The sequence below is a fragment of the Brachypodium distachyon genome, chromosome 3 (genome assembly GCF_000005505.3).
Source record: "Brachypodium distachyon strain Bd21 chromosome 3, Brachypodium_distachyon_v3.0, whole genome shotgun sequence".
Lineage (NCBI taxonomy): Eukaryota > Viridiplantae > Streptophyta > Magnoliopsida > Poales > Poaceae > Brachypodium > Brachypodium distachyon.
In genome coordinates, this window is record NC_016133.3 from 1,911,125 (window position 1) to 1,937,595 (window position 26,471).

General features: G+C 43.1%; 3 protein-coding genes across 4 annotated transcripts; all 3 read right to left on the minus strand.

Moving 5' to 3' along the window:
* Positions 1-629: 629 nt before the first annotated feature.
* LOC100834921 (bZIP transcription factor 11) lies at positions 630-2,183 on the minus strand. Its single transcript, XM_010235465.3, has one exon. The coding sequence runs from the start codon at positions 1,553-1,555 to the stop codon at positions 974-976; it is 582 nt and encodes a 193-aa protein (XP_010233767.1). The 5' UTR covers positions 1,556-2,183; the 3' UTR covers positions 630-973.
* A 9,593-nt stretch (positions 2,184-11,776) lies between these two features.
* On the minus strand, positions 11,777-20,360 carry LOC100830343 (pentatricopeptide repeat-containing protein At4g04790, mitochondrial). Its single transcript, XM_003574063.4, has 16 exons — positions 20,044-20,360; positions 19,906-19,962; positions 19,140-19,790; positions 18,831-19,010; positions 18,568-18,632; positions 17,240-17,347; positions 16,122-16,235; positions 15,565-15,660; positions 15,393-15,491; positions 14,894-15,013; positions 14,471-14,575; positions 14,050-14,214; positions 13,807-13,934; positions 13,650-13,719; positions 12,238-12,452; positions 11,777-12,041 (listed from the first exon to the last, which is right to left on the minus strand). The coding sequence occupies exons 1-16, from the start codon at positions 20,258-20,260 to the stop codon at positions 11,852-11,854; spliced, it is 2,580 nt and encodes an 859-aa protein (XP_003574111.1). The 5' UTR covers positions 20,261-20,360; the 3' UTR covers positions 11,777-11,851.
* A 523-nt stretch (positions 20,361-20,883) lies between these two features.
* LOC100832981 (cyclin-T1-1) lies at positions 20,884-25,065 on the minus strand. Of its 2 annotated transcripts, none has more exons than XM_010235466.3 (6): positions 24,793-25,065; positions 24,501-24,582; positions 23,497-23,631; positions 23,218-23,393; positions 22,974-23,125; positions 20,884-22,855 (listed from the first exon to the last, which is right to left on the minus strand). In XM_010235466.3, exons 1-6 carry the CDS (start codon positions 24,975-24,977, stop codon positions 21,735-21,737), a joined length of 1,851 nt encoding a protein of 616 aa, XP_010233768.2. In that variant the 5' UTR covers positions 24,978-25,065; the 3' UTR covers positions 20,884-21,734. The 2 variants fall into 2 exon arrangements, with proteins under 2 accessions (XP_010233768.2, XP_024317569.1); XM_024461801.1 differs by having other exon boundaries at positions 23,869-24,582; positions 24,793-24,860.
* Between the last annotated feature and the right edge of the window lie 1,406 nt (positions 25,066-26,471).

Below are 26,471 nucleotides of genomic sequence, written 5' to 3' on the forward strand. Positions count from 1 at the left end.
AGTTTGCAGAGATGTACTGTGCCTATGCACAACAGTGTTGGTCCATCCATGCCATGCATATGCATGCATGACAACTAAGAAAAGTGGTCTTGTGGTACAATCAAATTCTCCAGAACCAACAAACAGAGATGCTGTGATAGGAATAGTGGAGAGAACAAAGGGGTAATTTGGAGAATCTCTTTCTGTGTGCACTGCAACCATTAGTGCTTGTACTACAAAAGAATTCTGAAGAAAAAAATGGTGAAAAAAAACTGGACCTGTTATTTTTATTCCATCCTATCTATCTAAATATATATTCCAAGTCACAAAAGACTGGCTGCCATCACACTCTGATTATTCTCACTGCCTTGTGGAAGGAATATCGTGAGAATTTTCTGAAGAATGTTCATCAATTGGCATCCGAAGAATGAAGCTGTAAAAATCCGAAGCTAAAGTCAGGCAGAGGTAAGAATGTACTAGCTGTAAAATCCTGAAGCGAAGTCAGACAGAATAAATAACACAATGGCATTAGCACAGGCCATCACAGTGCAGAAACAGAGACAGAGGCAGAAGTGCAGAAAAGAAAAAACTGCTCCAAGGCAGAAGAAAAATAAGATGAATGTATTCAGACCAGTAAACCAAGAGGAGGATTAATTAGCTTAAGTAATTATATATTGCACTTCCTTTGTCTGAACAGCACAGAAGGAACTAGAGAGCTTACATAGTGGAGTACATGATGATGCATTGCCAAACTTAACCATCACTTGGCACACCAATTTCAGATGATTACCAGACTAGATAGACAGGCCCAAGAATTACACATGATAACCAGGCCATTAATTAACCCCAGCAGCTAGCTTACTTAGGTGCATTAATAAAACCTGAAACACCAAAAGCATCAGGAAAAAAAAAAGATGGATGTTTTTTTTTGTTGATCTTGCTATAGAGCTTCTGTGCCAGCCATGGCGGTGGAATGGGATCAGTCGGTAGCTAGCTAGCAAGGCTGGAACATGAAGAGGTCGGGGGATGATCTGAACATGTCGTCCAAGGCGCCATCGAAGCCGCCGAGCAGCAGCGGGTCGCCGCCGGTGGCCGCGGCCGCGGCGGCGACGGTGAGCGCGACGGCGGCGGCGGCGGCCGTGTTGCTGTTGCTATTGCTATTGCTTCCGCCGCAGCCGCTGCTGCCGCTGCTGTTGTTGTTGGCGGCGCTCATGCCGATGCAGGAGAGGATGTCGTTGAGGGACGCGAGGCGGGCGGCGAGCTCGGCGGCCTGTGTGCGGAGGACGGCGTTCTCGGCGTCGACGGCGAGGAGCCCGCGCGCGGTGAGCCCCAGCGCGGCGGCGACGTGCGCGTTCTCTCGGCGGAGGTGCGCCGCCTGCGCCGCCAGGTCGTCGAGGTGGCGCTGCTTCCGCATCCGCGACCGCCGCGCCGACTCCCGGTTCGACAGCATCCGCTTCGCCCGCCGCTGCTCCATCAGCGCCCGCATCTCCTCCTCCGACGCCCCCGCCACCGCCGCCATGGACGGCGAGAGCGAGCCCGTGGTGGTCGCGCTCCCGCTCCCGCTGGAAGACGCCATGAGGAAAGGAGAAAATCTCTCCCCCAAGGAAACTAAAACAAGTGCTCTGCTTTCCCGCAAACAGCTTGCGTGCAAAGCACCAAACCAGAGATCGTTCTTCCGATCGACCGACTAATTACCAGCTAGAACAAGAAACCAAGAGAGGACGACGACGGCGGGAACGAAGAAGAGAGGGATTATTATTACGAGGAAGGAAGAAAGAAAGGAGGCTAGAGCGAGAGGGAGAGGGAGAGGAGGAAGAAGGGGGCGAGTGGTTTATGAGAAGACATAGAACCAGTAGAGGAAGACGACGGAGAAGGACTGGACGAGGTGCGTTCGTCGGCGGAGCGTGGAGTTGATCATAAACCCGGAGAGCAGGATCTCGCTGATCACCGGCGACATGGCTTCCGCTGCCGTCGTCGCATCCGGTCAGCCTGTGGCCGCCGCTCTCAGCCGCACCCGCCGGGGAAGCATTAGCGGCGCCCCTCGATGTACGTCGGCTCCTACGAACAGAGATCGAAGCTTCCTCGCTAAGCTCGATCGGGTCAGACCGACCAAGCAAGCAAGCAATCAGGGACCTCTCTCTCTGGGTGCTTCTCACTCTCTCTGCCTCTCTGCTTGGCTCTGCTAGGGGAGGGAGGAAGAAGGAGAGGAGGAGGGAGGGGGGGTGTTGGGGCAGGGAGCGGGGCGGGATTTATAGAGCCGGTCAGCCGGAGGAAGCCGGGAATGCGATTCCGAGGCGGAGGTCGGAACGGGAATGGGAATCCCATTCCGTGGCGGAGTGGGAATGACGGAATGAGGGCGTGCAGTGCAGTCCGTACGGTCTCGCACGTGCGGTCGGATCCGAGCTCAAGCAGCAGCAGTGAAGGGAAAAAAAAAAGAAGAAGAGCTCTGCAGCCTCGGGAATCAAATTGTTGCAGGGACCCGCGGTGGAGGCGTCTAGACTAGAGAGGAGCACGAACTCGCATCGAAACCTCCCGAACATGCCACGCCATCTAGGGCGGGCTTGGTTGGCAAAAAAAAAAAGGGAAATTTAACGAAAATTCGAAGGTTTAGTCCCAAGAAGCTTCTTTAAATTATGACCTTTTATTACATTTAGGTCTCGTTCGATTTGCAGGATTTTCGTGCGAAATCCGATTCAGATGATCGAGAAAGAGGAGTTCTCCAGGGTGTTTGGAAATTTTTCCGACCGTCCATTTGGTCACATCGGACGGCCCCAGATGGATGGTAACCTGCTGGTACCATCACATGGATTGCAAGCGCCGACGCGAGGCCACCGTCCGACGCGATGGCAGACTCTCCGTTGAATCACGCATTGGTTCGGAATATGCAAGAAATTTATCAAGTACAAATAGCTGCGGGGACTGATCATGTGTCATACTTGGACAAAAGTTACGAGCCCGATCTGATCCACCTGCGCGGAGCAAAACTAGTTTTGAGGAAGGAATACATCAATTCAATTGGTAGTATAACTTCTTGCGGGTGAGGACGTCGTGAGGAAGTAGACGTGGTCGGTGTTGCGCCTGGTATTCTCCTTCGGCATGAGCGGCTTCGCTCGGTCCGCTGCGGAGCCGTCGTCCTCCATGGAACCATTTCGCTCGCGTCTCTAGGTTGGCCGCGGCAGAAGACATGAATCACACCTTTAGGCGGCTGGGAGCGAGAAGAGTTTGCCAATTGCGCCCGGGCGGTTGGGAGGACTGGAAATTTGTGAGGAGGTACGGGTACCTTGTGGTACCTCCCAAGTACTGTAGAATTGCTCATCGAGGATTGCATACAAACATTAACCTAGAAGCCTTCTTTTCGTAGGAAACCAGCGGAATGACATGATTCTTTAGGAATCTCATTGATTTCCTGTGATTTTGGAGGAAAATGAACAATGGGTCTAACTTTTTTTTCTTCATAGGAATGAGCTTGCACAGTTCCTTATAGTGGCACTTGCCATCCTATCACAATCCTGTGTTTTTCTTTTCTCATATGTTTTACTTTCCTCCACACCGAATAAATCCCTTAAATGATTTCCAAAGGATTATTGAAGGGTTATACATGTTCCCTACGTGGTTATGTGAATCGTTTGATTTGTAGGATTGCAAATTATAGAAATTTTCTTTTATACTATTTGCAGTAGATTCCATTTAAAAATCCATCAAGTCCGACCTATTTTGATAATCCAATATCATTCCGTGTTTAAAATGCCACGCTCCTATCCTGCATTATTTTCCTGTTGCTACGTTTTGATAATCCTACGAATCAAAGATGCCCTTAGAAGGTATTTGGACAAAGGAAACAACGGTAACAGTTACTTCCTCCGATCCGAAATACGTGTCTCAGATCTAGTACAACTTTGTACTAAATTAGTACAAAATCTGAGACACTTTTTATGGATCGGAGGGGATATTGTTTTCATCGAGAATTTTGCTTAGTTATGTGAAAAATTCTAAGCACGTGTCTGTTGAAATATATGCGGATTGTCCTCATTTTACATTAGTCTGAAATTTTGGGTGAACTGATTCAGTGCATGAAATTCTTTATGGTATCAAAGCCAAGAGACATTGAGTTTCAAAACCCGCCACAATTAAATCGCAATGACACACTTTAACTCTTCAGTACCTGTATATGTATAAATTCGTGTCTTTTATATGTATAAATTCGTGTCTTTTATATATTTCTAAAAAAATCAAAGAAAAAGCATAACAATTCTTTAATGATGCAGAGATCGGCTTTAGTGTAGTTTTCTCACCGGCCCATTTTTTACAAGAAATTCTCGAGCTCGATCTCATCACCATCGTATTGGCCGGATAACTATGGCTCCGCGGTTCATGAAACTCCAACAAGGCTGCATTTCATTTCACAATCATCGATCCAGCCATTAAGCCATACCCCTCTCTACGAATGAGACACTACTACTCACACATTGGCTCAATTTTTTTGTGAAAATTGACCAGAGATTCTCAGTGGATATAGATCAGAGATTCTTCAGATAACTCATTTTCTGTCCTGGTGAGATTTCCAGAGGCTCAAAAGTGCATCATCCATGGATGAATTATGAAAGCGACTAAAAGTATATACCCCTTGACACACTGACACGGGGACCGAAAGCAGCCTATGTCTACAATAGTGATATATGATCTTTTCACATATATTTTTTTGCCTGCCCTACTTTGCTCTCCTCCTTTTACAAAATGTCGTCTGAAAACTGAAAAGAGGGCAGAAAGATTTTGAGGTCCTCTTCCCATGCAGCGATGTTGTCGCTTTTCTTTTCCCAGGGCCATGGCTGCTGTCTGAATTCACTCAGACTCAGAGATTCATTCAGAGATGCAGCAGCCCTGGTACAGTACAGAACCAACCCCCCCTCCATGCTGTCATGTTGGAGATCAAAAGGCGTGCAATCATCTAGCTTGTGGTAGCCAGCCGTGTATACGTTCAAATCCAGAGGCATTGTGGACCGTCGGTTCATTTCTCGATCTGAGACAGTGAGAGATGCTATGAAGAGTAATTTGTTTTTATTACCGTACGGGAGAAATTTTTGCAGACTCGGTACTGTACAGGTCTGTCGTGTTTCCGTGTTTGTGTGAATCTACTCCCTCCGACCCATATTATTTGTCGAAATATTACATGTATTTTTTCAATTACATGTATTTTTTTCAAGAAATATTACATGCATCTAGATACTTTTTAAACATATATACATCCATATTTGAACAAATTTGAGACAAGTAATATTAATATGGGTCGTAGGGAGTATTTTATTTACATTACTGCAGTACCAAGCTTTGTCTCTTCCCGATCGTCGTCGATGACATGCCATGCGGATCTTTTTGTGGCCAGGATTCAATGGATTGCTTCATTGCTTGGGCACGGGCCGGGCCATTGGAAGGCGGTGGGGTTATAGGGATGCAAGATCTCTGCAACGGTTTACTTCTAATTTAATTTTCATATCGGCTATTCAAAATTCACTTCTAATCTAATTTTCAATTTTTTTTATTTTTTCAATAGGAAATTTGAAAATTAAATTAGAAGTGAACCATTTCACCGAATCCCGTTTGTATCGATCTGAGACAGTGAATGAGAGATGATATGAAGAGTAATTTGTTTTTATTACCGTACGTGAGAATTTTTTGCAGATTCGGTACTGTACGGGGGTCTGTCGTGTTTCAGTGTTTGTGTGAATTTCTTTCGGAAAGGTCGTACAACCCATATTGTTTGTCGAAATATTACATGTATCTATTTCGAGAAATATTACATGTATCTAAACACTTTTTAAACATAGATACATCCATATTTGAGCAAATTTGAAACAAGTAATATGGGTCGTAGAAAGTATTTTATTACATTATTGCAGTACCAAGCTTTGACTCCTCCCGATCGTCGTCTACGGCCAGGATTCACTGGATTGCTTCATTGCCTGGGCACGGGCCGGGCCACTGGAAGGCGGTGGGGTTAGGGATGCAAATGGGATCTCTGCAAACGGTTTACTTCTAATGTAATTTTCATAACTACTATTCAAAATTCACTTGTAATCTAATTTTCAAATTTTAGTATAAAAAATTCAATAGGAAAATTGAAAATTAAATTAGAAATGAACTGTTTGTGGAATCTCGTTTGTGTCGACACACATGGTACCTTGGGCTGGCTGATTTTTCTGTATCTACGCTAGTTGGAAAAAAGAAAACACATTACATAAATTAAAAAACCTCATTAAAAATACTCTAAGAATAACTGTATTTTTCATCCCTCGTCAAAATACAGGTTACGTGGAGCACAGGAGAGTGAGAGACAGAGAAAAATAAAAGTATACATCTCCATGGGTCTAAGAAGTTGCCTGGTCACGAACTGACGTGGCAACAAAACAACCATCCATTCCAGCTGGTCAAAACCTTATTTGACACCGGCCGACATCAAGATCAAAAAATTTATCTACTGTTGAAACCAAGCTTGCGTCGACCTACATTTGACAATTATTGAGGGGCGTCACAAAGAGCAACACACTTACCTCTCAAATTAAAAGCCAAAAGCATATGTATGCACACACGAAGGATCGAGACGCTGAAGGCAATGCAACACGTTACACGTATGCATATAACTTTTGGGTGTAGATCATTGTTGTGTGTGTGGTCGACCGGCTGTAAAAGTAGATCGATTTTGCAAAAGGAAAAATTAAAGGTTACATGGACACTAGTGCTAACTCGTTTTCTTCTACTACACAGTTTTAATTCTACGTGTAGTACACATACGTGTTGGTTCTAGTGGTGAGTAGGAAGACAAAAGAAACGTGTCATCCATGCAAGGGGACGGTGATATAGTACGTGTTATATGTATATATAGTTCAAACCCTGCACATGCAAAGCTGCTAGTGCATGTATGCATGAGAGCCCTCGTGTGGTCATACAAAACTGTCTGCCACACAGATCTTGGATCCAGCCCCTAGACTAAACTCAGGCTAGCCGGTTGCTTAGACTACTGCTTTAAGTAAAACACGGTTACAATTCGGCCATGCTCCATCAGCAAAATTACTTGCAACCATTGCTTATATAGTACCACCTCGATCCGTTTCCAGCTGATATGAAATGTCGTTTCAAATTTATATATACAAAAATACTACTAATTAAAATCTAAAATATCAAATAAGTATAATAGAGAAAAATGTATGTCGACGTATCCCGTGGAAACCCCACTCAGTGCAAATTTACAAACTATCATAGTAGGCCATTAGTCTAAAAACGCATGGCTCGGATCAAGTTAGGTGGAAAACTTTTACATTAATTTACCCCTACCATTGAGTTTAAGTGGTTGGTCAGACTTTCACGTTTGATACGAGTATGGCGTTTTGATCTAATGGCATGCCACGATAGTTTGCAAGTCTGCACCTAATTAATGAGTCGCCAAAATATATATGGATTTAATAAAACTAATTTAGAATTATAAACTTGATTAAAAGAAACTAAAACTTCTTATATTTATGAAGAGAGGGAGTAAGTGTTTACTATAGCTCTGGCCATTCTTAAGGCAAAATATTACTTCTGCTTCGAAAGTAAGTAGATGACATTAAGAAAGTGCTGGGACTGGACCGTGTGGGAAGTAACTAGTCTCACTTGATTCGTCGCGTCATGTGAAAATGGTGTCAATAGAAAACATTTTATACGTCGTGCCTTTGCAATTTTTAGATAACTTGTTCACATGGAAAGTTACGATCAAAAGTTTTGCTACTAGTTCTCACTTGTCCAAATTTTATTTTTATTATTTGAAGGCCTCAACCATCTAAAGTTACACTGCACCTTACTAATTAATTAAGCCAGAGACTGCATTCTTGGAAGGTGCAAACTTTCGTGAAATGTTAGTGCGATCTATTTCTGGTTCCTTCCTAGTAAGTTATAAGTGGAGCAATTTGAAGATAAGGACCGTCGGATATTGATCAAGTGGCTTAAAAATGTGTGGACAAGATTTTAGAAAATCGCAAGAAACATCCGAATGAACTAATAATTTAAAAAAAAAACTTCATTAAGGCACTTGATACTCTATTGGTTGTTTCACTTGATATATAGCATTGATACAAAGAAAAACATAATTTTCAAAAGAAAAAATAATAATCGGGGCAATCGATTCTCTCCTGCATGTTCTCGATCTGGGAAAGAAAAGAATCGGCACAAGATTGAGCAACCGACGATGTAAATGCTTTGCAATGCTTAATTCGATGGCGTTGCAGTTGCGGTTAGCTCCCTTTTTGTCTAATAAGCATTGTAATTTGTTAGCTACGAATTTCAGGAATTGAAGCTAATTAAGCCAGCCCAGGTGCACAAGGGGCAAAGAAGTTTCGTGCATGGAACCTGGCTAGCCGGACCGGACCACAGCCAGGCAGGAAGGCAAGGCCTGCCGGTTAATCTTGTGCGATTCCTGACAACATGAGCGATAACGACCCGGATAATGCATCCAACCCGCACCACCCACTCCGGATATACAATTACATAATCAACACTTTTCTCCTCTCATTTTCCTTTCCAATGGGGAAATGAGAACAACCGAAAAAAGATCAACGGCCGGCATGTGCATCGAGATTCATTTATATCTTGTGGCGCCGAATGACAGGGGGTCGAGAATCGGCATATGAGACTTTGTTGCATCCTTTTGGGTCCAGCGCCGTCACCGGTTTTACGGCGATAATTGTTGTTGCCGTCTTCCCTCTCCCGAGTTCTGACTTTTAAGTCCGGAACCGGATGTCAAGGGAAGAGGGATGAATGATCCGTAGAAAGATTTAGGCTGCATTGTGTGGATCCGTGGGCTACATGATCCGCCAAACCTTAGGTTAGACGAGACTAAACTTTAGGAAGGAACTTGTAATTTGACGGGATTAAACGACGTAGGCATGTAGCCAGATCTATCTATACTACATCTATACTCATTCTTCACAAATGCAGAGGTGTGCATTATACATCAAGCACAAAGCTGCAGAGCTGTGGTTGTCTATCCAGAAGACCAAGGTAGCCAGGAGGAAGAGATATAGGAGATTTGTTTTGGTGATCTCAAGCTTTGGGTAGAGAGGGGGTGGCTGTTGATGTGTGGAGTTATCCTGATATGTTCTGTGACCACAGGAGCAATTCAGTGTCGAGGTGACACCACTAAGGCTACAAGGGCATGAGGAAGCTAAGGTAGGCAGGCAGGCAAGCAAGCAGCATGTGTCAACAACAATTGATGTGTTGCTAACCAATGTGTGCCTGTTTCTTAGTACCCAAGGCATAATTGCACACCAACAAGCAAAGGAAAAGGAAAGGAACCCTTGCATGCAGCTTACTTAGCTGTGGTTGTGCATGCTCCCCAAGGGACATGACAACTGCATGCCTCTTGAGCAGCACTAGCTAGGAGCAAGTACATGCATTGCATGGATGCATGGACCTACACCACACCCAAATAAACCCTTCAAAGCTAGTTGCTGCTATGTGCCTGGTCACATAACCTTGTTGCATTGTGAATTTGTGATGATCAAGCTGAATGGGCCGATTAGCAGCTTGTTTGGAACACAGAAATTTCACAGGACTTCTGACATAGATTTGCCGAAAACAGTTTGATTCTCGCCAGATTTGAATTCCTAGGTTCTGAATGGGGCCATAATTAGGATGTTGACATATGACCGGTCTACGCCGGATCTCAAAACCAATAGAGAGTTCTCAAAGTACAAGAACGAGAGAGAGAGAAAAGCGAAAGAAAAACCAAAGAGAGGGGGACCAATTTTTTGAGATGTCTCCAAAACCATTTTTGCAAGCCCCCTGTTTTGATAAACAACTAGGTTGTGTGTTTGTGGGGAAATGCATCTCTGCACTGCAAGTTGGAAGGGTATCATGGCAAAAGGAGAATCTCCTGCTCCTCCTCCTCTTCTCCTACCATCCATGCATACATACACCAGAGATATGAGATGAGATTCAAGGGAGTAAAAAGGGGTGTGTGGTTTGTGCGCCTTTGTGAGTGAAGTGGCATGGCACATTGCATTCTGACAAAAACTTTGCATGAATGCATGCTGTTAGTTAGTAAGTGAGTGAGTGGCCTGCATGCATGCTTGCTTCAATCCTGGCTGCTGGTTTTGCACCTAACATATACAGCCTTCTTATGTGGTTTTCTCTTCTCTATTTACCCTTCCTCGCTCCTTTTTCTTCTTCTATGGGTTGGAAGTAGGGCATGCATTCGCAGCACATCAAAGTTACTTTTATAACACTACACGTCTACACCCAACCAAGTTTAAGTTTTGATCATGTGCATGTGTATGTACAACAAAAATATATCGATACAAATTGCATACAGATTTAATAAAATGTGCAACACTATATATGGCAATGTTATTTTTATCAAACACCGCAGAATTGTTGGGATTCATTTACCAGAAATTGTATAAAACCACCGATAGAACAACTTAACTAGGTTAGGAACATGTGTATGTTCTGCATATATCCATTGGTCAGCAGCCTCTTAAAATGCGAAAATGGAACAAAAAGATATGAACAAAATGGAGTGCAAATAAAACTGGAGTATGAACACAAATGCCCTTTTGATGGAAACCAAGAGTATGTAGGTTAAGCATATGCCAAACCTTCTTTCATCTTAAGCTTGCTGATTCCTTGTTCGTTTTAATTAGGAACATAAATGAGGCTCTCGTTTTCAGCATATCAAAATTTCAATGCCATGGCGTATCTTCAAGTAGCCAGTGCATGTGTATACCATTCATAAAGCATAGCTTGGAACATCACAAGCATGCATTTGTTTGGACCATTCATCTTATCTGGTGTATGTGGGGGTGTTCCTTTCTTGCTTTCTCTAGGGTCAGTGTACAATTTTCTTAAACATTGCCATGTTAGGTTCCTGTCAGAACCCTATAAGGTTATGGAAAGATAAGGGGAAAGGAAAAGAAAAAGGGGGGAAATGCAAGGTTGTTTTGTTCCTCTTTTGATTTCGAGTTATCCAAACTTATATGCACGTTTTAACGCGATTCTACCAGCCAAATCCATTAAGGAATTGGACATGAGGCATCCACATGCATCCAATTTGCAACCAGATGCATATGTCCTATTGCAATTGCATACGATGAAATAAACAAATAACCCTTCATAATCTGAGCACAGTAGAGCTCCCAGCCAGTTATTAAGGCACATGAAAAATAGAGATGAAACCGCGACCTCCACAGGATTTAGGTTTCTAAAAATTATGGCATGTATGTGCGCGAATATGCGGTGGTTGCTTCATAGTTGATACTGATAACTTGACCTCGTGACATCTCTGTCGTGCACAGTCCTAATCGTACATGTTCTACCCAGCTCTCCGGTTGGTGAGGCTGTGGGGCAGTGATTGTTTCACTGTGAACAAACTCTTGTGGTCACGTCGGCCATTAAGTCAAGTGGGGCATGCAGTGCAGGGTGGTGGTCAGTGGTCACACCAAAGGGGCTCAAATCTGGCAGTGGTCTCATGGTCTTTGGCAATGGCTCCCATGGAAGATTGCCTGTTTCAAGCTAGAAGCTATAGCTCCTTCAAGTTGTGCAGGTAATTCTGGGTACCAAACGATAGGACATGTTCAGAAAGTCTATTATGAGGGGTCAGTCTTTTGTCTGTTTGGCTTCAATTTGAAACGGCTGTTCCCTTTTGCCCTGTCTCATGCAGTTTCTTTAAATGTAATCCATGTTTCTACCAGGTCCATGAGTAACCCACCAGTGGCTTAAGAAGTGGCAGAATGCTAGCAACTATGGACTTGTATATAAGTAAAGAATGAGATTGGATAGACGGAACAATTGGCTCCATTTCATTTTAGTATTTCATTGTGGCATAAGTGGCAAAGTAATGCATCTCTTATACCTCAGTAGCAGCTATTTTTCCTGAACTGGGCCTAATGGCAGCAGAAGGTTTATAGCCCTGGCTGTAATATGTCATTTTGCAAGAATTTATTATGTAACGCACATGATGATCTTCAATTGGTATTTTTCGCAACAACTTTCCAGCCGCCGTCCGTTGTCCAGACGAAAAAAGAGCCTGGCACATCCTGCATGCACAAATGTCATTTTTGTAATGAATATTGCACAAAAAGCAATTCGACAAGAAATCAAAGGGGGCGCACTGATCATGACATCAAATTGCCAAAATGGAGCATCTATAGCTCCCAGAGAAAAATCAAGCCACCATTGTACAGCATAATGAATTATCAGCTTATGTTCAAGCCTTCAAGGTAAGAATCCAACCTCAGTGAAGTCAGCACGTTGTGTGGAAGGCCAGAAGATTCATATTCTGTCCAGATTTGATGGGCACGTCGTGAATCCTTTGCCTTTACACATGTGCTGAGAAGAAAATCAAGACTTGTCCGTGAAAGATTAAGCCCGAGCTCTTTCACAGCATGGAGAAGCGTCATTCCAACATCCAAATTTACAGGCTCCATTTCCCATATTTGGCAAAAGACCTTCAGGCCAGTTAAGGCAAGTAAAAATAAATTACAGTCAAAACAAAAGAAAAACTCAGAAAGTTAAGATTCATGATAACAGTCATTTGAAACAATTAATACACCTTTAATTGAATCAATTCACAGGCATTTCCAAAACAAGGTTTGGTTATTCTTGTTTATTTTTGCAAGAAAGTTAAGCAGTTTGATAGATAATTAAATCAAGGTTTGGTTATTCAAAATGTCTCCCTAATTAATCTGAAATGAATCCACTGGTGTCATGAACTGGGTTCATGACAGGGGGGATCATGGCTTTAGGGCCTGAACGGGATGGCCCTGGACCCAAGAGGCGCGGCAGCTCCATGAAGGTAGCCGCACCTCAAGGGCAGGTGGGGAGGGGGGGATAACTAGATTGGTTTATTCTTGACTTCCTCATAACAATTACAGGGGGCCCTTGACTCGACTTGACATCCAAGAAACTAATCTCTACTTTCCTAACAAACCATATCTCAATTCCCGTCTTAATCTTTTGCCTAACTAATTTAGGAGATACTATTGGGATAGCATGCCTTATTTGGATACCTAGGGCTGCGCCCCTATAGGGATGTATGCCCATGACATCTGGACTAAGGAACAGAAAAATAAACAAAGAGTGATCACATAAAACACTCATCCCTAAAGACAAAAAAAAGCCCAATAGTAAAAAAAATCAGTCTATAACATAAAAAACAAACATATGTCCAATGGAACACCCGACGTACATATGAAGATTGAATTTTCAACATATAGAAAACAAAAGATAAATTGGAACATAGCTCAACAGTGACCAACCAAATAATGCAAAAGATCTACTATTGATACCACAATCCAATGGAACACCCCACATACACATAACAAAAGGTTGCATTTTGAACATATAGAAAACACAAGATGAAATGGAACATAGCTCAAGATTGATCAACCAAATAATGCAAAAGATCTACTATTGAATAACAACAATTCCTAGTATAAACGTGTATTGTGCTAAAGAAGATGGAAAGGGTGAAGCCATAATCTATGGATATTGCTAGATCAACTGTTATTGTGCAAAATTCTTCAAAAAATTAAAATGGTGTGCACTTCCAAAAGAGGGCACCTACACTGATAAGATGAAATACCCTTTTGATCAAACAAAAAGAAATCTATGGACCGTCAGGTGTCCCAGGTCAGATTAAATACCTGATCAACAACCATGTAAGTACTCGTTTCATTTTTTTCCTTGAGCTGCTTAAGTAAGTCAACAGCGGCACTGGAAAAACGTATCGGATAAATAGTGAGTAAAAAGTGAAACAAAATTGTAGTGAAAATGTAACTGCTTAAATATCAGTTAGCATACTCAGGGTGATTGTGCTGAACACAGTACAGAAGCACTCTGCTGCACCCATCAAACCAACTGCTTGGCTCGCTTAGATCCTCCAGAAGCTGATACAGTCTATCTAACTTGCCTTCTGTTTGAGTATGCTCCTAGAGGAGTAAATACAATACGATAAACAACCAAAACAAGAACCACTGATTCTGGAACATGCAGGCACCACTCATGTCAAGTTTCAACAGGAAAGATGTGTCACAGTTTACTTACAATCAGGGCTATTGCAGCCTTTGGTTCAAGGCAGCCTCCGGATTGCTTGATTTCGTCAAACATGTCAAGTCCATCAGATACCTTCCCATTTGACGCAAGCGCTCCTACAAGCGCGCTCTTAACTTCACCAAGGTACTTAGGCGGTATTTCCTTATCCAGGACAACCTAATAAACAATAATTGTTTAAAGTGCCAAAAACAACAAATTAGCATAGACCACATTCTACGTTATAGAGGTATTGCGTGCTTACCTCAAACAGGACTTTATTCTTAGTTACTTACCATTAACATTTTAACAGTGTTGACCATTATCTATCTAATTCATAAAAGATGCAGTCATCAAGTGTGAGGAGCATTGGAACGTGAAGGAAAGAAGGTGCAGCGAAATTCAATGAAAATTCTGATCAGCAACCATAATTTACCTGTTTGGCCATGTCAAAATTCCCAAATCTTGAGTATGTACTAATGAGTGCCATATATGTCTGCTTGGTCATTTCAATTCCATCTTGCCGTACTTCATCAATATACTGTCACAATTCAATAGCCAGCAGTTATCCCAGTTGAAACTATATAGCAATGGGTTCAGAACATTTAAGTTAAAAGAAGATTATAGGTGAGCAGAATCAGACATGATGCATATGTAGGTGACGTCGTCCGTAAAGGTTGGATAAGCAAAGTAGGAGGTGATTGGCAGTACACTCATGGGGTCGATAGTATTTAGTTAAAGTAAAAAATAAAATCACTGTAAATGTTCCCAATACCTAGATTTTTGCATCCCTAGTTCCCTATTTGGACCAGAATACCAATTCAGTGGCGACAACAAAACGATCAGGCACATGACAAACCTTTGAAATTTTCTCTTCAGAATCACAGTTCAAGATCAGATAATTGAATGTTTCAGAGTCTCGTTTTACTCCAGCATTTTGCATTTGCTCCATGACCATTTGTGCTCCTCTGTGATCTTTCTGCAGAATAATATACCAAGTTAGAAGTTATGGGAAATATGTCAGGAAGGCATAAAACAAGTTGGAATTGAAGTCTGTACAACATGCCATGTTGTGTTAGTAGACTTCGCAACTTATGCATCTCTTCGTATTGAATAACCGGTGTAGCACTAATGATGTACTTAAGTGGAAGGTTTGCCATACTTCCAACAAACAACTCTAGTACATGTCATCTCAGGTGCTATGCATCAGAGTGACTAAACAGGTTGAACAAATATGCTGACAATAGTTGATATGGAGGTCTTGTATTTTTAAGAACTAGAATTAGAATGAATATACTTGCTATCAGCATCAGGTATGTGATGAAAACAAAATGAAAGAATAACAAACCAGGAATTACCTCCCTAAAATATCCGTACATGATAACGTTATACAGGCTTACGGTGGATGTCTCCCCAGATTCTTCTGCATCTGTGAGTATCTTGTAAGCACCTCCAAACTAGAAGAGAAAGGATCAATAAACAACAGCCTCATTGATGTCTAAAAAGCAGGTGACCTGGATCCTGACTTACATCTTTCATCTTTACACATATATTTATCAGGCTCCTGAATGTTTCGATTCTCAATTTCAACTTTTGGCGACTCATCAAATCATATAAGGGCCAAACCTGTAAAGTAAGCAAGGATATCGCTTAAGAAACAATGGTTAAAAATAGAATAACAGATAATCACTACCAGTCAGGCAGACACTCAGTCAGACTGCCAACAGCTATTCTTCCATTTTAGATAGGTGGCACAGTGACCCACTTCCCAACAATCAATTTATGTGTTAACAGCTTGAACAAATGTGTCATAACAGTTCATCAAGAAAACTAGTTAGTCATCCTACACAAATAGTAAGGGCGGCAACAGTGTTTTAATAGGTAGGGCTGTGTTTGTACTGGATAAAAATGTTCTAATAGGTGTTTATGCTTGTTATTACAGCTTTACAAGTATATGCAGCCATGTACAACAGAGCAGTGCACTTTGAAATGGTGAAGTCATGTAACCTATATGACACATCCTACTAATTCATTTAAAGACAAGGAACACACTCCAGCATGCCACATCAACATATAGAACCACTTACCATGTGAAGTTCATAGCCTTGTTCACAGGCATGTATTATCGGATTAAGCAATTCAATCGGCACATCAGGATTGTATTTGCAAATGCAGTCCGCTACATCAAGAGCTAAGCTGATCTGCATGAACAATTAGGCAAACACCTCAATTACGAGATCGCTTTGAGAAATCCAGAACCACAAGAACCAGATACTCCCTACTCAGCGTTGAAACTAAAACTATTTTCAATAATTTAAGCATATCATATGCGATATGAAGTGATACAATTAATAGAAGTGCTGATGTTGCTTTGTGCATGCATCCATGATACTCGTACATTCATTTAATGGCATGCAGAATTGTTTCTTAAGTCACCAGAAGCATTAGTTTGGTTTGATTCAAACATTGCCCAAGAAGATGGTGACACAAACTTAAATCAAACAACATGCAAGGAAGGTTGGAACGCCAGTGCAGAAAACATATGAACCATTTGACCTAAGTGGCCAGCGGTCGTACATTTTTGTTAGAAAAAGATGAAAGAAAACAAATATTCTGGGTATTTGGGTTTCAAGCAAATTTGATAATAGATTTGCAACACTGCTTCTAGTTTTTACGGTGATTCATATACTTGAACTTCAATAAAGACATTAAAAATTCTCCATTTGTTGGGAGTTAAAAAAAATTCACCTATAAGATGCTCAGCATGCATCAACCAATACAGATGATTCAAAGCCTTCAGGGAATCATACATTTCTCGACTGCATGCAAATTTAAATGATCATTGTTGTTTTTACCTCCCAGGTAGTGGCAGTTGGAAGTTTTAAAAGCCAGATTAAATAAATTTTGCTGGTGTACAGATTTGAAATACAGATCAAATAGATACATTAATCATATATATCTAAAGCTGGTCATGTTATTCAAAGCACCAAAAGCAAAAGGTATTTATGGACATTGCGTGCAGATTAATGCACATGGCATACAAATTAAAACAAACTATTAAGTATGCATGCTCAGGGATAAAAGAAATGAGTTAAATTATTTCCAGCGTCAAGAAGATGAATGGCACATGGATCAAGCTATTACGATCAAATAAAATTGTAAAAGAAGTAAAGAACTGTGGCCTGTGGGTGCTTTTGGCCATTACCTTTGATGAGTTGCAACAGAAAGAAATGATCTTGTCATATGCAACAACAGAAGGTGGTAGCTTAAATTTATCTTGCCATTTATTAAATGCTGCTACAACATCTTCAGCCTTCAAGAAAAACAATTTACCAATATGTGTTAACAAAATGAAGTTTAGCCGAAAGAGCTTGGTTAGCATGATACTAACTGCATTTCTCAAGTAGCGACAACTTCCTGCTTATATTGAGAAAAATGGGCAGCTAACTTTTTCAACTGACTCCTAATACAATAACCATGATTTAAAACATGACCGGTATAGTATATGGATAACAGATAAATAAACATGTTCATTTGCCGCCAAGAGATCAAATACCATGCTAGTAAGTAGTAACAACTAACAAGAACCAAATAAAACATTGTTCTAGTAGAGATGCCAAGTGAAAATTGATTCATCTTTCCACCTAAAAATAAATTGACTGATCTTTTGAATCACACAACACACACATGAAAAGAAAAGAAAAACTGAACTCCTACACTCAATGCTCTGCATTTCTTCAGGCATGTACATCATACTCCTTTACATATGATTAAAAGGGAGTTTGATTTTGCCACTTCAAAGAGTAGCATTTGGGTTTTTCGTCACTCCAAGTTCGTTGGAGCAGTAAATTTCTAATAAATTTATAATATAAAGGTAAAACAAATATCATTTGTGATTTGTGATGTTACAAAGTTACGGTGGTATAGTAAATTAGTGATTGTTGCAATGCACAATGCCTTGAGTTGCATAATTTATCATGTACTCCCTCCGATCCAAAATAAGTGTCTCAGTTACACTTATTTTGGATCGGAGGTAGTACATAATTATGGATTATGTATCTTTTATCTAGAATAGAGCTCTTATGCTTCCTTTATCCATGCATAGACTGGGAATATATTAGCTCTCAGCTCTGGCACTTTTCTTCTTCTTTATTTGCTATTGCATTCAATAGCCTATTTGAAGTTAACAAAAGTTTAGTTAGCTAGCTCTATTAAATACGTATATCTTCTTGGCCAGCAAAGGAAGTTGGACTTTAGTTAGCTAAAAAAGAGTGCCAGCAGCCTGTTTGTGTCCTTCCGAGTCTATAGTCGCCAAATCTAAAGATTCCCTAAGTTGTCGTACGGCTTCTTTCACAAGGATGGTTTCCTGGTTCTGTACTGTTGCACGAAGTTATTAAGTTGTACGGGTAGCTTCAGGACAGCGTGTATTGTTACAAGATTATTTAGCACGGGACTGAAGAACACTGCACAAAAAGTCCACTGCACATTAGAACCAATAGGTATTACCGGCAGCTAGCGTAAAAGATTCCTCACCACTATGTTTGGTATGTTTGCAGCATACTCAAAAATTAAGGATGAAACTTTTCCATCGGCATGTTCTGAAAGATAAAAAAACAAAATTAGGAAGAGATGAACCCAGTGGAGGAACAGGAATTAGAAAATGTACTGTATCCTCTAACTGTCAAGACATAAGTATTTCAATGAAAAGATTTTTGGCTATTATTAGTTGTATGTTCATCTTACTGCGATCAAAATCAATTGATTAAATTTGGCAAAACGTGCATACAGTTTATCACCTTTTGACGTCATCTCCTGAAGAAGTTTCTCAGCATGATTCTCCAGTTCCAATCTACCCATAGACTTGAATACACTATAAATATACTTGGAGCCTGACAGTTTTGTTGGATCAAGTAATTCCAATAAGCTGATAAAATCCATCTTTCTGTTGCTATCAGCGAAGGCCAGCATATAACTTTCTGCAAAACCGTTCACTGAATAAGGTATTGTTGGAGAGATGGTATGTGAGATTTAATAAATTGTGCAAGATGAAACGGCCTTTCTCATTACCAAAACAGAAGGTTCTGGTTATGATTTTGGGTCATTACCTGCCACGCCATAGTGAGCTTTCTCATTGCAGTCTTCAAGAGAGTGGCAAAGTTTTTGAATGTTTTCTTCATCGTGAGTTCTGATACAAACCAACATCTCATAATAAGCTATCCTGGAGTAAGACCGTGGATTTGTATCCTTAAAAAATGCACTGAACATCTCAAATTCCTCCATCAGCCCCACGTCCACCAGATACAAGAGGAATGGCCCATAAATTTCTTCCTCGATCTGATACCCCCTATCATTCATCATCTCAAAAAGCCGGTATGCCCGGAAAATATGCTCCACCGCCGAGTCAACCTCCCCGCAAGCCCTCGCCTTTTCCAAACAAACCCTAATCAACGCATTGAACTCCTTCAACCCTGTCTCCCTCCCCAGCCTCCCGAAGAACTCGAGCGCGGACTCCGCGCCGAGCTTGTCGGCGCACATCCGCATCATCCTGGTGAAGCGGCGGCTCTCCGTGTTCTTGAAGATGTAGCGCTTCTTCTTCTCCCTCGCCACCTCCTTCCGCAAGTGCACCATCATGCTACTTGGCGTCGGCGCCGCGAACCACTCCATGTCCAATATCTTGTTGCAGATAGCATCCTCAGCGTCTCCGGACTCCTCCGCCGACGCATCCTTCTCCCTCGACTCTTCCTCGTCATCAGGCCCTGAACATTAACCGCATATCTCACAGTTACAGAATACATGTGCAGATACATTCAGCAGAAGTGAAAAAAAGGGCTGCATTTGATTGCACGATAAGGGGTTCGAAGGTACTAGTACCATTTAAGATGGATAGGATATCCTTGGTGAAGTCCCCGTAACTGTCTTCGTCCTCATCTGGGCAAATAGAGAAGTGAGGGGTGAGAATAGATGGGAGCTAATTGGGGGAAGGGGGAGGAGGGTCACTGTTATGGTTACCATGCGTGAGGGCCTGAGGGAGGGAGGAGGGCAAGGTATTCTTCTTGGAGAAGGTGACCTTCTTGAGCCGGCGGAGGGTGGCGGGGGTTACCGTGGTGACCGGGGAGCCGGCGGAGCGGTCTCTGGAGGAAGGGAGCTTCCGGGTGGCCAGCTCGGGGGAGGCCGCGGCTGCGGCGGCCTTCGCCTTCTTCGTCGACTCCAGGAGGCGCTTCCACATCGATGGCTGGCACGGGCGGCGGGCGGAGCAGTAGCCGCCGCCGGTGGGTCCTGCTGCGGAAGGCGCGGCGCGCGGCGCGAACCGGGTGGGCGGAAAAGAAAAAAAAGAAGACGGGTCGGTATCGTTGTTGGACCGGGCCCAAAAACCCGCCTTAAACCGCCACGGGAAAATAGCACCAGGTGGACTAAAATTAAAGTAAAGTGCATACTCGCATTACATATCATTACTCACTCTTTCTTTTTTCTAAAATGTTCTACGTACTTTTTGTAAGTAAACTTTTAAAATTTGCACTGGGCTTTTATCTTGCCACAAAGGATGAAAAATCTTTTTTTTTCTCCCCGTGAAAAATACAAATGTTTAGAAGACACGAACATATATTATTTTCATACATAGCCAATCCCTATACTTTTCACATATTCTGGTGGTAAAAAGTCTCAGAAATGACCACACGGGTCTTATGCATACAGACATCTGTGAACCAAGTACAGGAGGTCCAAGACGAAGAGGACAACAGAATAACCAACATCATCTCTAAAGCCTCTGCAAGGCCTATCTCCAGATCACTGAAAATGTGTTCCATACAATGTACTCCGTACTAAGTAAGGATAACACACAAATTTCACGAACTTTACAAATGCAGCGATCATTTCACTTCATCTCCACAAAATTGTTGATGGCTAAGAGAGGACATTGCAGTACATTTACAGAATATTTACAAAGCAGCTCCACGGCTGACAAGAGATACTGGCCACAAAATTCACCATATACACGCTGACAGTTAACATATCAGCTATGATTCTACAAACAAGAATGTTTCCTAAGGCTATGTTTGTACAACAAACAAGAATGTTTCCTCAGCTATGTTTCTCAACAAGAATGTTTCCTAGGCTATGTTTCTACAAACAAGAATGTTCCTAGGCTATGTTTCTACAAACAATTGCCCTCCATCTTCATGTATACATAACATGATCCAGGTTACAAAACTTTGCTGCAAAATTCTGCCAGCAATCAGCGGTTTTCATCTCTGTTCTTGCTCGGTGCGGATAACCAAATGTTTCCTAGGTCCAATTAGAGACGAGCAAATGCCTTCGTCTTCATGCATACATAACAGGATTGAGTTTACAAAACTTCGCGGCAAAATTCTGCTCAGAATCAGATGTTTTCGTATCTGTTCTCTCTCAGTGCAGATAATCAAATGTTTCCTAGGTTCAACTAGACGAGCAAATGCCTTCCATCTTCATGCATAAATAATATGATTCAGGCTACAAAACCTCACGGAAAAATTCTGCCCACAATCATCAGTTTTCATCTCTGTTCTTCCTCGGTGCGGATAATCAATTTATAAGGCATCCATAAACTAGGCACCTTGCACAATAAGTCAATAACACATCATCTCATCATCTCTACATGAACCTTTGTTCCTAAATAGCAGTCCCAATGGGCTTTTACATATAACTTATTTAACCTCTTTGGACTAGATCTTGTGCCTCTTCAAAGATGGCAACTTAGGTTCAACAACCATCACACTTTGAATATGCTGCCCCGTCCAAGAATCTTGGTCAGATCTATCAACCGGAGTTGGATGCTCTCCATCCTCCTGAATTCTTCTCTTCCTAACCCTCGCCACATCTATATCTTTCTGTTCGCCATGAACATGATCAGCCTTTAGTGCCGATTGGGAAGATTGCTTCTCTGACCTTTCATCCCTCACAGTTCTATTGGAGCCTAGATCCATATGCCTACGCAGTGGCTTGTTATCTTCATTCCTTGGAAGTGGCTTGTTACTTCCATTCCTCACTGAGCTGCCAGTGGAATTGTGATGAACCAAACGGTCCACACCCATACGCCTGGGAGCCTCTCTATCGAAGTTATTGCTTGTTAGGCCTCTCCTTGAAGGGTGTGCATGGCTTTGAACAGACTCCAGGGTGCTAACTACCTGCTGTTTCTTCACCAGAGTTGAATCTCGAGTTGCAGAAGTAGTGGGCCTGCTTAACCCTCCCTTCGAAGGGTGTGTATGCCTCAGAACAGAGTCCGGAGTGCTTATTTTCTGCTGTTTCTTCGCCAGAGTTGAAGTTTCTGGAGTTACAGTTGGAGCTGTGGTGTGCCTGCTTAGGCCTCCCCTTGAAGGGTCTGCATGCCTCAAAACAGAGTCCGGGGTGCTTATGATCTGCTGTTTCTCAACCACATCTGGAGTTGCAGTTGGAACTGCAGTGGGCTCGCTTGGACCTCCACCTGAAGAGTTTGTAGGCTTCAAAACAGCACCCACGCTCCTTATTATCTGCTCTTTCTCAACCAGAGTAGGAGTTGCAGTTGGAACTGCAGTGGGCCTGCTTAGGTCTCCCCCTGAAGACTGTGTAGGCCTCAAAACAGGGTCCACGGTGCTTATTATCTGTTGCTTCTCCACAAGAGTTGGGGTTCCAGCTGGAGCGGGCCTGCTTTGGGGTCTCCTTGAGTATACATACTTCAGAACAGGCTTCGGAAAGTTCATTTCAGGCTGCTTTTCCACCGGAGTAGGATCTGGAGTGGGCCTGACAGCAGGAACTGTCGGGCCTGGCTTTCTTTTCACACAAACTTCTCTCATTTGAGAAACAGCAGCTGCAGATGTAATTAACCATCAGATATGAAAACAAAAAATGGTACTGAAAGGTAAATGACTCTGTAAATGGATGCACAAGAAATTTAACTTTATGAGTTCGTCATATTAACAATGTACCTTCCAACTGCTGTGGAGCAACATCAAACTGTTGCCACCATACTTTTCCTTTTCCAAGAGGAAGTTTGAAACCCTCACGCTTAGCAGCAAGAAAGAGAGACGCGGCAGCTATGTAGTGTGGTTTGAATTGCACAACCAATGTAGACCGAAGCCTGCGTATACAGGTGAAGAACCAGGTAAGGAATAACAAGGCTACAAAATTCATGGGAAAAAAACATATGACAGGGTAGCTTGAGTAACTTACGCATCATGAATGAGATTTACTGCAGCCTGTTGCACTTCCTTCTGGGAGATCCCCAGATTCTCGAGAGCGCAGTTTAGTGGACCATAAGGATGCTGTATGTTGAAATCAAACCTAATGGTTGAAAGCAATAGTCTCTCCCCTACCACAACTAGGGACTTCCGCTTCTCGAGAAACTCCTATTATTAAATTACAGAAGTTATGCAATATAGACTGGATATATCACAAAAGAACAGCACAACTGCAGCAATAATAATAGTAGAAACGAGATGTTCCAGGTACCTTCTCATGGATTCTACGGGCAGTATCAGGTTTTCTCCGATACATTGTTTCATATGCTGCAATAACGACACGTTTCAATGAGCAAGGTGTGTCTTCGATCTTCGATGCAAGAAGTATGCAAGCAGTTGCGATAGTCTGGAAGAACACAAAGTTAGTAACTGATGTCTAACTGATAAATGAATAAATAGCATGGTATGAAGTTGAGTTGCTGATATGTATGTAAATATATATCTATATAGGTCACTCAGCTGTGTGCAACATTTCCTTTCGGGGACAGAAATACAAACATCAGCAAGAAGAGAAGCACCTAAATTTGATGGGAATTACTGGGAGGAGAGAAGATAGCAGCAAAAACAGGTTTTCAATACTTACTGTTTAGAGCATTATTAGAAAATGCCGCTTCAAATTCGATAAAGTTGCTCCAACAGAACCACACCTCTCGTCCACAATCGTAATTTTAGGTTCTCCAGCAAAATTGCATAGAGCTAAACCTCACTTCCAGACCCATTACTCGTGTGAAAGACACCAACTCTATCTTTCATCCAAGACACATCATACATTTTTTGTCACTTCAATAGCAACAAGACCCATTTAGGCGTGCTCAAAATGCACACACAGACACACTGTTACACAACCCTCAACTAACTTAAAAGATGATACATTGTCAGGAGATGTTAGGATCTGAAATGCTAAACAGAAAATGCAAGCATTTTTCAGAAATCTACACAGGTAAGGAGCACAGTTAGTCCGGACACAGTGCTACACAAGTGACAAAAGAAAAATTGGTTAGTTCTGACAGACACGGTGATAACCAACAAAAAGGGTAACTTGTAACACTTTACCCCCAAAGAGCGTGGACAGCCTGATGTGAACAACAATTTCTTTGTTTCACGCGTAAATCGACCGCGCCGAAAGGGTTAGTGCAAGGGATTAAACTAAAACAAAAGGCCGTAGGTGCTGGAACAATTCGGCACTGTATGGTACACGAGCAGGGTATATTGTACCTGCCACTCGTTCTTGACATGGGACTGGAGGAGGTAGAAGCGGTGGCAGAGCATGATGGCCGTGGCGACTGTGATCTGGGGCCTGCAAAACAACAGAAGAGGAAAAAAAAATCGCGACTTTCATCAGAGAGAACCCGAAGCCGAGTTAGCCGAACAAACGAACCCTGCGACCACGAATTCCGCGGCAGGCCTACGGCTAGGGTTAGGATCCAACAATGAAGAGCAAAATTCGCCGGTCCCGGGTAAACCGAAAGGGGGCAACGAAGAGAGAGGGTGGGGGAAGAGAGCTTACAGCTTGAGAACGCCGCCTACATCGCGCATGAAAGAGCAATATATTCCCCGGATCCGATCCTCCTTGTCCTTCGTCACCCCATGCTTCCTCGACGGCGACCCTGCCTCGACCTCCTCCTTGGTCAAATACCATGAACGGCCCCTCCCTCCTCCCCCCTCCTCCCCCGCCGCCGCCGCCGGCGCCATGCCCCCACCGCGCCGCCGCCGCCGAACCCTAGAATTCCAGAAACAGGGTTTTGACCCGGTCCGTATCGGTGGAGAGGGGAGAAGAAGAAGAGGAGAGACTGCAGGGGGGGGGGGGGGGGGGATGATGTGGACCGCGAGAAGACCTCGGGTGGAGTGCTCCGGCGGCCGCTACTGTGGGCTTGTGGGGGCTTCGGAGAACTGGGAATCGCGCGTTTTATGTAGCAGGACTCCGACACTACAGCAGTGAAGAGGCGGGACGGGAACGGGAAAAAGGTTTTTTTTTTTTTTTCTTTTTCTTTCTCTTTCGGGGACAACGGGGGTTTCCCTTCCCACGTGTGGAAACCGTGCAAGAGGGCGTTGGGTGGGGGTGTATGACGCGTGGGCCAGCCGTGGCAGGGATTGGTCGGTTCGTTCTCCGCCGCCCGTTGGGAACTCCCCGGGCCGGGGTGGGCCGTCTGGGACGACGGGCTTCTTTAGAACCGTGTTTCAGGCTTCATGGGCCTTGATTTCTTTGGTGTTCTTGAGAAGAAGACGAACCGACTTGCACTGCCACGTCTAGCCCAACGGGTCATACATACACCCGCACACAAAGCCCTTCGCGGATGATTTCCGCACATTGGAAGGGAGACCCACTCCCCGAAGTAAAACCCTTTTCTCGTTCCGTCACGTTTTTCCTCACTCCACTTAGCGTTGTAGCGTCGGAGTCCTACATAAGACACGATCTCCAGTTCTCCGACCCCCCACAGTCCGCAGTCGATCCGCAAAAGCCCTCGACCCGAGGTCTTCTCCCAGTCCAAAACCCCTCGTGGTCTCTCGCTCTTATCCCCCACTTTCCACCGAGTCCGAGTCAAACCCTCGCTCGGGAATTCTAGGGTTGAGCAGAGGCGGAGTGGGGAGGAGGGAGGAGGCGGTCGTGGTACTTGACCAAGGAAGAAATCGAGACGGTGTGGCCGTCGCGGCAGCATGGCGTGACGAAGGACAAGGAGGAGCGGATCCGAGCGATATATTGTTCCTTCATGCGCGATGTAGGCGGCGTTCTCAAGCTGTAAACTCTCATCCCCACCCTCTCCCTTCGTTGTGCCATTTCCATTTACCCAACACCCGCCAATTTTGCTCAGAGTAGTTTGATTCGTGCCCTAGGCGTAGCCCTATCGAGGAATTCGTGATCGCAGGGTTCATCTGGTAGCACAACCCAGATTTTTGTGTGCTAACATGCAGGGATCAAAGCATCTTATAGGACATCTAGAGAAATGAAAACCACACTCGGAACCACATATTCTTCTTTTTATGAAGAGATGAAAATGATGCAACCCTCTTTTCTTCCCATCTCATCTTATCCCAATCCCAAAATCGGCATAAGCACATCCCAGATGGCCCGGCCCGAAAGGTCAAAGAGCTATATCACCTATTTTAGTTCCCTAAAATTGTAATCCCCCTGCCGGTTGACAGAGGAGGAATCGAGTCAACCCTACAACCGTATACATCATACACAGA